The following is a 10,037-nucleotide window of genomic DNA, read 5'->3' as shown; positions in this document are numbered from 1 at the left end:
GAACTCGTCAACTCGTCTGTCCCCTTTGGAGGACACGGTGTTTGGGCCCCTTTTTGCCAGGAGAAGAAGCCGGGCTGGTGGGCAATACTGCTGGAGGAGTGGGACCCGGCAGGTGTTCCCTCCAAACCTAAGCTTCGGAGTGGGGGGCCTGGGTTTCTGGTGCTCACCTTAGGGACTTCTCTGCAGTCGCCAAAAGTTCTGGGCACGAGAGAACAGTAGGCCGGGAAACCCCTCCCTCGGTGGAAGGGACCCCCCCCCCACCACCAGGCGACCTCGGTTCGCCAAGCGGCCCGGGGGGCTGCATCCCGACGACCATTCCTAGTCTAAGCTGACCCCATTCTTTGGCTACGTTTCTCCGCTTCCCGATCTGGGATGGAGTTGTTCCAGTCCCTGAGGCCACAAACTTTCCCTGGAGTTCGCGGGAGAGAGGAGCCCCGCTCCGGCCGCGGAGCGCACGGCGCCGCCGTCTGCGTCTCCTGCTTCCTTCCTTCCTTCCGCCGCCGCGGCCGCCGCGCGCTCCCCCAGCCGCAGGCCTCCGAGGCCCGTCCGCCTGGTGTGGTCGCCCTTACGTCAAGCAGAAAATTAATCAGCCAGGACGAGCCGCCGCGCTGAGTACGGCGGCCTGTAATTAAGGGACGTGTGCCCCTCGGATTATCTCGTTAGTTTATCAAGAAAACATTTATTATAATTAATTCTCGGACGAGGTAATTATTATTGAGCGAGGACACAGCAACTGGTAGATGGGTTTCTTGGAAGAGGGGGGAAAAAAAACCCAACACGAGGCGGGGATGGGGGGGATGGGGAGGAGGGAGACACGAGGGGAAGCGACAGATTGCTGGAACTGACCGTTAGATATAAGGGCTGCGCCGGGCGCCGCGGGCAGTGGAGCAGGACCACAGCGCCGGGGCTGCGGGGCAGGGAGGCGAGACCAAACCGCTCCCCACCTGGACCTGTGGGCGCCGCCGGCTTGCAGGACTCGGCTGCGCGCTCCTAGGTAGGAATTCTGCACGGGGCGCCTAGCAAACAGGCGGAGGGGGCTCCTGTTTTGGAAAAGGTTCCGATTTCGCTCTCCCCCACCTCCACCTCCACCCCCAGCCCGGTTTCTGGACAGGGCCGGGAAAGAGGAAGGCGGGAAGAGACGTCCTCGCTTTGGCTTTCCCCAACTAGCTGCCTGCGAGGGCCCACGGCCCCTTCCACGGGTAGCGCACAGCCAGGCTAGCTGGTGCGGAGGGAAGACACTGGAATTTTGTTTTTGCTCTTGGGGAGAAGGGTCGGTTTTGTTCTTTTCTCCTCTTCAAGGTGGGTCCGTGCGTAAAAGGCAACATAGCTTTTGGCTGAGGGTTTGAGCCTTTTTGCGAGGGTGACTGCGAAAGAACCCCAAGCAACCTCTTCGTGGTCCTGTTGTTGATTGCCTGTTCTAGCTGTTCTCTTGAATGTGCTGCTTTATGGTAAACGGGGTCAGACATTTCTAATTGGGTGAGAGCCCGAAGTGTCAGAATGCTTCCCACCTGGTCCATCTCTTATACCTGTGACGCGATTTCTGGTTTCTCTGTCGTAGTTGGGGAACTTTCCCAGGTAGCAAGACTGTAGCAAAGAAACAAAAAAGAACTTACAGGCTCTTAAATGACTATGTTTTGAACTTATATATTTTTTTCTTAATTGTATCTTGAAAAAGAAAACTATATAAATTGTTGTAGGAGTAGCTAGTTTTTTTTTTTAATCAATCAAGACATACAAACTCACCCAGGAGAATGACACATATACAATTACATTAATTAAGTCTAAGGGTGGGGAAACATGACTTTTGTGCTCTCATTTAAATCAGGAAGAAGTTCCGGTGACTGAGTTGCATTTGTAGAACGTTGGGCCTTGAAATCGTCAGCCATGTAAAGAGGAAAGCCCAGAAACCCTAAAACTCAGCGAGACCTTTTAAAAGTAAGAGAGACCCCCCCCCCCCAATCTTGTATCCGCCATTTTGAAGCCAGGTCTCACTCGGTGTCAGAGTTTCAAAGTTAGAGAGCTTTGCTGGGGGAGTGCCACGTTTTAGGAAAAATAAAAGCCAGGTTTACGAACTGGCAGCAACCGCAAACATGTATTTTAGGTCTCGTTGCTGGAGGGGAGAGCGGAAGGACTCGGCAGAAGAAAGTCACTTTCTTTTTCTTCCTTTGTTTCCCCTGGAGCACTTTTTCTTCGACAATTGTGGAAAACTTGCAAGGGAGGGAGAAATCCTATCAGTTTCACAACTTTTGAGTGTTGGCGTGCAGGGACTTTTCTTCCAAATGAAAATGTGCTAAAGGCAGTTAGCAGGCAATTCTGGTGGCAGAGGAGGACCCAAATGCCGAAAAATTGCTTCCTGCAGCCCCCACCCCACCCCAGCACATCCACGCCACAGCGGCTTGTTTCTCGAGGTGCCAGCTCTTGCTACTTGCAAAATATAGGGTGCTGTCATTATCCCATGGGTGGGATTCTAACTTGAGAATTTCTGGCAAGTCCTGTGTCAATCTGGAGACTTTTTTTTTGCTGTACATTTAAATATTTGATGGGTGTCGATTAAAAGGCAAATACTTGTTTGTTTAGCTCTAGTTCTTCAGACACATATAATCAAGGTTCTCCAAAACCCTAATAAATGTGTTACATACCTCGAAATCTAATTACCCACACTACTAATTAGGTGAAAATGATGACTGGAAATGACTTCCAATGTGGAATAATAGTGGCTGAGCAGTTTTCTCAAGTTTGTCGTTTAGCAAGTTGGCATTTTATATGTTAAATGGCCTGACATTTTAGGTTCCCAGCAGTGGAAAGTGGTAAAAATCTAAGATAATTAAAATCTCTGCCGCGGAAAGGCAACAGTCTGGGGAGAGGTGGATTTCTTGAATTGTTTCTTTGTTTCTCACCAATGGGCTTTGTTATCAGCATTATTTATTTAGCCAAAGAGTTCTTTGTCTCTGCAAATGGCCCCAATCAAGTTTTGTTTGAGACAATTAGCTAGTGCCAGCCAACGAGTCCTATGCAAATGTTGGGGTAGGAATGCAACGTGTGCGTTTGAAGGCCTGGGTTTTGTTCCTGAAGAAGGCAGATTGTAAATTGCTTTCTTCGAGTACTTTTTTTTTTTAAGTTTAGCATGGGGGTGGGGAAGACAGGTTTATCTGGTCCTTCCTCGTCGCCCCTCCAGACCCGCAGCAGCTGGGGGGTGGGGGGGGGGGAGCTGTCTGCTGTCCTTTAAAAAGGCTCGCTGAGCCTGGCCTCGGGTTCTTTTCCAAGTTAGTGATGGTGAACGTGGTAGAGCTGCCGCGGCCACCGAAGGAGTAAACCAGCATCTCTGTTTGTTTTGACCTTAGTTCTGTCACTGCAAACCCACCCACCAAGGACCCTGAACCTGTCCTCCCCCGGCGAGCCAAGACCTTCCAGCTGGGTGCCCCCGGTTTGGGCTGACTTTGCGCCGCCAAACAACCTTAGCATGATGTCTTATCTCAAGCAACCGCCTTACGCAGTCAATGGACTGAGTCTGACTACTTCGGGGATGGACCTGCTACACCCGTCCGTGGGTTACCCGGGTAAGTGCGTTATCCCACCCGCGGGGTGCGACATCCTGTTCACTTCCCTCCCTTCCCCTCCTCAGCGTTTCCACCCAGGCTCCAGGTGAGGTCTCTTCTGGAATTTTCTTCGAAAGAAGCAATTTAGAGCCACGGGCTATTTTGCTGACCTAGGAGAGGCGATAACGAGGCTGAGAAAAAAAACTAATAGGTGTGTGCCCGCAACAGTTGCAGAAAAAAAACAAAACAACAAAACCCCCCACTCGGTTTCCCTCTTACTTGGACTGAATGGGGAACACGCCCGGAGGTGGGGTGAACTAGGATTCTTATCTCCAAGACCAGCTGCTAGGACGCCGGCCTTGGGAGCGGCGGGTTTTCTCGCCACCAGGCCCTGGCGGGTCTCTCCACTGCGCCCCGGGGGCTTCCCCTCTGACCTGCAGGCCCCCAGCCTTTAATCCACGTAGGTGCGACTTTGCGGGGTTGCGGTGCTTTCCTTTCCGCCCACCTCTGGCTCCTTAAAAAAAAAAACAACTTGTGTACGTACGAACTCTATCCCCATTTTAGATTTGGATGAAAGGTCCCGGTAATGTTAAACAGCCATCCTAGCTGCCGGTTCTCCGGGACTCTCCGACATCACCGAATATTTATGTGGTTTAGAGAGCTTGGGTTGGTCTCTGTCCCCTTTGATTTTGTTGGTTTTGTTGGCTTTCCAAGTGAAATTTGGTCGGGGCGATTTTTAAAATTGGGCAGATAGGTGCTGTTCTGGAACGGGGCGGCGTGGTTCAAGGGTATGGGGGAGACAGGGGCGCTGGCTGGGCCCGGGACAGACAGACTGGGAGGAGAGGGTGGTGAAGGGTAGTGAGTATGGGGAGGGGGAGGGACTTGGCGCCTCAGTGACTGAGAAACTGCTCCCCCACCCTAAAGGACCCTGGGCTTCTTGTCCCGCAGCAACCCCCCGGAAGCAGCGCCGGGAGCGGACCACGTTCACCCGGGCGCAGTTGGACGTGCTGGAAGCGCTGTTTGCCAAGACGCGGTACCCAGACATCTTCATGCGCGAGGAGGTGGCGCTGAAAATCAACCTGCCAGAGTCCAGGGTCCAGGTAGGAGAGATGCCCCTGGCTGGATCTGCGCCCCCATTTCCCCGAAGCATGGTGTTGGAGTGGAGGACCCAGGAGAGCCGGGGTCTGGGCCAGGACAAAGGAAAACTGAAAGGGCTAAGTAGCCCCAGGGAGCAGTGGGAGGCCTTTTTTTGCCTCACCTCCCCCATCCCCACGTAATCCCGTAAGCAAGGGTCTTCTGGCCCAGGTGACCAGGCAAGTAATAGGGATAAAGCAAAATCTTAGGCCCACAAGGCCCCCAATCCTGTGCAGATTTTGGGGGTCCTCTGGTGATCTTTAACCCTTGCCTTCTGCTACGTGGAAATCTCCCTTCGCTCTTCACACGGGCTTTTAAGGGTTACAGAAATTTATCCCTAAATATTTCCACTGGTGGAAAGTATTTTCACACATGAAGAGAATAGAGTGAATGACTTGTTCAAGGTGAGATGTAGGCTTGTTGGCAGAGCCCGACTGAAGCAGTAGCTGATGCCTTCCCAAATACACACGCACACACACACACACACACACACACACTTGAAGTGTGTTTTCTTTTACTCCTTTTGGGATTGAGTAGAATTTGCCAGCTCTAGGTTATGTAACGGATAAAAAATATTCACATAATATCCTTAGTGACATCCCATTGCTCCTGTCCCCCTAAACTTGACCCTAAACTGAAGAGGGAAAGTCAATTCCAACTTGCCCAGGGAAGAAGTGTTACATGGAATTGCTTTGAAAGAGCATTTAGCACCTAAGCTCCATGCACACCTGGGAGAGCTTCAGCCGGGATGTGCTGTTGGAAGTGTCAGACCATCGGTGTGAACTGTGTCAAAGTGGGTTGGGAGAAGCCTTAGCACCTTGGAGGCTTAAAGCAAAGTCCTGGCTGGAAGCAAAACACTTGGCTGTGAGTGTGATGCTGTTGAGCTTGGCGTAGCTTTTCCCACGGTGGGGGCATCCATATTGAGAGTTCATTCAAGAGGAGCCGGAGGTCAGGAAGAATGCTGGGCCTGTCTCTGCTCCGCTTCCTGGCCACAGAGCATGAAAATGGCTGGTCAAGAGTTTTGGAAGTTGTAGGCAGAGCACTGAGTTGACAAGCTAGTGAACAGGAGTCAGGAGACGGAGTCTGTGCTGTGGCTCTATGTTGAAGGCGCAGACTGGTGACTGGGAGCAGTAAGGGGTCCGCATCCAGCTCAAGGCATGGAATGCTCACGTGTCACCCAGACACCTTTAGCAAATGGTGGCTTTCAGACCTGTGTCCCCAGTGGGAGCATAGCTACCCCTTGATCCTGCTGTGTGAATCTTTCTGGGAGAGACCAGCCGTGGAGTTGCAGAATCAGCCTTGCTTATTGGCAGTTGCTCCCTGGAAGGTGGACTGAGTTTAGGTTGCTTTTGCTCTCTTGTTGGCACGCAATGACAGAATTGTTTGTCTTTGGTTTCTGTCCCAAAGCCAGAGATCTGTTCCATTTCCTTGTGAGAGTATTCTATGATATAGTTGGATCACTGTGTTTATATATGCATTGGAGTTGAAAAAAGGATAAGAAAGGGAAGTGGACACATTTTGAGCCATCTGATTTGGGGGGTTGTCTTGCCTTTTTCCCTATTTTCGGAACAGGGCAGGTTTGGGTGCTTTTAGATACAGCCTCTGCACTTCCCGGTAATTCTGGGGGAACAGACAGAAATGCCACTTGGTGTCAGAGGCGGGGGTGAGTGTGTACCAAGCTCATCTGTGCATGAAGGACAGGTCTATAATCTGGGAGCCACCGCTCCTTTCAGAATGATCACAACCACATTCAAAGAGGTTTCTCTCCCTTTCAAGGTGTGGTTTAAGAACCGAAGGGCGAAGTGTCGCCAGCAACAGCAACAGCAACAGAATGGCGGGCAGAACAAAGTGAGACCTGCCAAGAAGAAGACATCGCCAGCTCGGGAAGTGAGTTCAGAGAGTGGAACAAGTGGCCAGTTCACTCCCCCCTCTAGCTCCTCAGTCCCGACCATTGCCAGCAGCAGCGCCCCCGTGTCTATCTGGAGCCCTGCCTCCATCTCCCCACTGTCAGACCCTTTGTCCACTTCCTCTTCCTGCATGCAGAGGTCCTACCCCATGACGTATACTCAGGCGTCAGGCTATAGTCAAGGCTATGCTGGCTCAAGTTCCTACTTTGGGGGCATGGACTGTGCCTCTTACCTGACCCCTATGCATCACCAGCTTCCTGGACCAGGGGCCGCACTCAGTCCCATGGGTACCAATGCAGTCACCAGCCATCTCAATCAGCCCCCAGCTTCTCTTTCCACCCAGGGATATGGAGCTTCAAGCTTGGGTTTTAACTCTACCACTGATTGCTTGGATTATAAGGACCAAACTGCTTCCTGGAAGCTTAACTTCAATGCTGACTGCTTGGATTATAAAGATCAGACATCCTCGTGGAAATTCCAGGTTTTGTGAAGACCCATATAGAACCTCTTTTTGTGGGTGATTTTTCAAATACACTGGGCTGGACATTCCGGTTTTAGCCAGGCATTGGTTAAAAAGAGTTAGGTGGGATGAAGCTCAGAAAACTCTGATGAAGTTCCACGAGGCATAGAGAGAAAAGTGGGGAGCCCTAGAGGGGCCTGCCCACCAGCAAGCTGAAATGGACAAACCCATCTACTTAAGATCCCATCCTAGTTTTAGATTATTGGTTTTACTGATTTGCAAAGTGATCAAAAGCTTTCTAGCCATGTGCGACCAGACACCACCAAAAATAAATCAAAACAGAATCAGACGTGACTTCAGTGGGGACAGAAGGGAGGGAGGGCGCCAGCCTTCTCAGGCGGAGGTATTGCAGTGTTTTTTAGCCAATCCTTGGTTGACTCTTAGGAATGAAGAGTGTCTCAGTCACGTTTCATGACCAACTGGGAGTTGGCGCTGAACACCTTTTCAGGGCTGTGTGAATTGTGCGACTGATTGTCCTAGATGCACTACTTTATTTAAAAAAAATAATGTTCATAAGGAGTCAATATGTAGTTTTAAGAGACAATCAGTGTGTGTCTTATATAAATGGTACATCTGTGGTTTTTAATCCGTGCTAGACTTCAAAACTGTGATCTGTTCTTGTATGCAACCATGAACTCCACTCTGCAGGAGTTCTTCTGTGGTTAAATAGGTAATAATTATAATCGAAATTCAGAGCAACTGAGTGCTACCTTTTTAAAAAAAGAAACAAAAAATTACCTTGGGCTGGAGGCAAGCTGCCCTGAAACTTGCCGGCATCGTGTCTGTAGACAAGAAGAGAGGACACTAACTCCTCCGTGCTTGCTGTTGGTAAGCCTCACAGTGAGATGTCGGCCGTGCTCAGCCTGATGCATCTTTGAGCCGAGATCATTGTCATGTACGCTTGCAGATGTAAACTGGAAACAGACTATATGCATCAACCTTTTCTTCCTGGATTTGGCAGATCTGTATAATTATATTAAAATGGTTCTAGCACAGTGTTGGGTTCCGTTTAATTTGCATCAGTACTCTGCAATGACAAGGCTCCATTCAGCCAGCCTCTTTCCTAAAACGTTTGCATTCGGGCAGACGGGAGAGGAGCAGACTTTATTTGGACTTTGAATCCTTTGGCTCATCCCGGATGAAGTAGCTACCAGTGACAGCAGGGTACACTGTATGTGACTCATCAGGAAGGCTCGGAAGTGGAAACGTTCTCCCTGCTTTGCCCTGTCACCAGTCTGCACATTTCTTGGACACTTGTCTCTGGGAAAGTGAGAATGCCAGGAATTTCTTGTTTCCATTCTCTTATTTGGTTAAGGGGATTTTTTCCTTTAAATTCAAAAACAAGGTAAACATGAGAGGTAGCGTAATCAGACCCTGAAAGCAATTCAAGCAGAAGTGATCTCTGAACAAAAGAGTTGCAGAAAAGTTGTCAAACCTATAATTTTGGCAGTTGAACATAAGGCATCCTGGTCAGATTTTTTTTGAGACGGAGGTGAGGGTTCAAAAAAAAAAAGGGGGGGTGTCCTTTTCCCTGCATTTTGTAAGTTTGTGACCAGAAAAGACTATGGGCCCATGATCACTGTGCCCCTTTGGTAAAAGCAACATTGAAATACCTTTTGAATTTTTTAAGACTTTTAAATTAGATCAACCCAAGGCAACTGATGGTAACTTTTTCCAGGGAGTTTAAGCAGTTGTCAGCCTTCCTAAGGAAGTCCTTTTTCTGTTCAGGAAGTGCTCCCAACCAACTTCTCTGGCCAGGTTTTCTGTTAGCTCCTGAAAAGCATCCTACCCTTCTTTACAGGCCAGTGAAGTGGGGACCCTTGGGGCTTGCTTGGAGGTTTTTGTCAGATTCCGGTCTTAATCTCCTGGCTTTTTCCCGGGTGATAATCAAGCAAATTGGGAAGAAGTATCCTCCCACTGCCTGCAGTGGTGAGGGTCGAGGAGGGTACTTTTTGTTTATAATACAATAATGACAACCCACCTCGGGCTACTGAAAGTTTTTTCTCCTTAAACTTAAAAGTTGGAAGGAGCGCTGGACACCCATGTTATCTTTCCCTCCTTGGGATAAGTTGGCTTCACTGAGACCACACAGTTCAGTCTTTAGGAAAGCAGAAATGGATCCCCCCCCCCCCCCCCCCACACCTTTGCACTTAGTGTTAAGGAAATAACAGTAAGCTTAAAAGCGGCGGGGTGGTTCATTTCTAGTGCAATCAGGCTTAACAAAGGGAATAAACCCCCAAAATGGCAACCGGAGTGCTGGGAGCTACGTGGGCAGCGGGTAGTGCTGAACCGGCCCGGGATCGGGTGGCCTGCTATGCAAAGATCCTCCCCCATCCCCCAATCTTGAGCCTCCCACGGAGACCTAGGGCTTGGTCATCCCCTGGAACGGCAATTACTTCTGCGCAGATATAGCGAGAAATCTCAGCGGATCACTTCAGGTCCCGGTTTTGGAGAACCTCTGGCTGTTGGGTCCCACGCCATCGCCCCAATCACGCCTGCCACCCCGGGTGTCCCCCAGCCAAGACCCCTCAAGGCAACGGCCCGGCCGGATCCCGGCACTCAGGGCAGCAAGCGAGCTCCACTTTCCCCGTTAAGGAAGTTAACCTGCGGGGAGAGGCACTCCTCGTCCGGCCCGCGAGCAGGGTCGCGTTTGGCCAGCCGCCGTTTGCCACCCTCGGGACGCGGGGCCGGCCTCTCACGCAGCCGGGTGCTGGGGGGGGGGGGGGCACAAGAGGCAGGCAGGTGCAACCACCGGGCCTGCGAGCCTCAGGGGTCCTCGTGGCTTGGTGCATCCCAGCAGTCCATCGGGCTTGGTGGACGAGGAGGTGGGGGTGGCCCGGTCGGGGGCCAGTACCCGGTGCGCGGGAAGGAGCTAAAGCCCAGACTCAGCGAGCTGAGTCCCAGAGACCCGCAGACCCCGGTAAAAAGAGACCAAACCAG

At 50.9% G+C, this 10,037-nt stretch overlaps 1 protein-coding gene across 1 annotated transcript; it reads left to right on the top strand.

Annotated features, from left to right (window-relative positions):
- Positions 1 to 568: 568 nt before the first annotated feature.
- OTX2 (orthodenticle homeobox 2) lies at positions 569 to 8,091 on the top strand. Its single transcript, XM_004584849.3, has 4 exons — positions 569 to 704; positions 3,342 to 3,557; positions 4,485 to 4,636; positions 6,447 to 8,091. Exons 2-4 carry the CDS (start codon positions 3,461 to 3,463, stop codon positions 7,065 to 7,067), a joined length of 870 nt encoding a protein of 289 aa, XP_004584906.1. The 5' UTR covers positions 569 to 704; positions 3,342 to 3,460; the 3' UTR covers positions 7,068 to 8,091.
- Positions 8,092 to 10,037: the final 1,946 nt, after the last annotated feature.

Source organism: Ochotona princeps, chromosome 6 (assembly GCF_030435755.1).
Source record: "Ochotona princeps isolate mOchPri1 chromosome 6, mOchPri1.hap1, whole genome shotgun sequence".
NCBI lineage: Eukaryota > Metazoa > Chordata > Mammalia > Lagomorpha > Ochotonidae > Ochotona > Ochotona princeps.
Note: the sequence above shows the minus strand (reverse complement) of the source record. Positions and strands in the feature narration are given on the sequence as shown.

Coding starts and splice junctions, on each gene's coding strand:
- OTX2 (XM_004584849.3), top strand. CDS start 3,461: ATGATGTCTTATCTCAAGCAACCGCCTTACGCAGTCAATGGACTGAGT. Junction 3,558..4,484: donor CCCGTCCGTGGGTTACCCGG/GTAAGTGCGTTA, acceptor CTTGTCCCGCAG/CAACCCCCCGGAAGCAGCGC. Junction 4,637..6,446: donor TGCCAGAGTCCAGGGTCCAG/GTAGGAGAGATG, acceptor CTCCCTTTCAAG/GTGTGGTTTAAGAACCGAAG.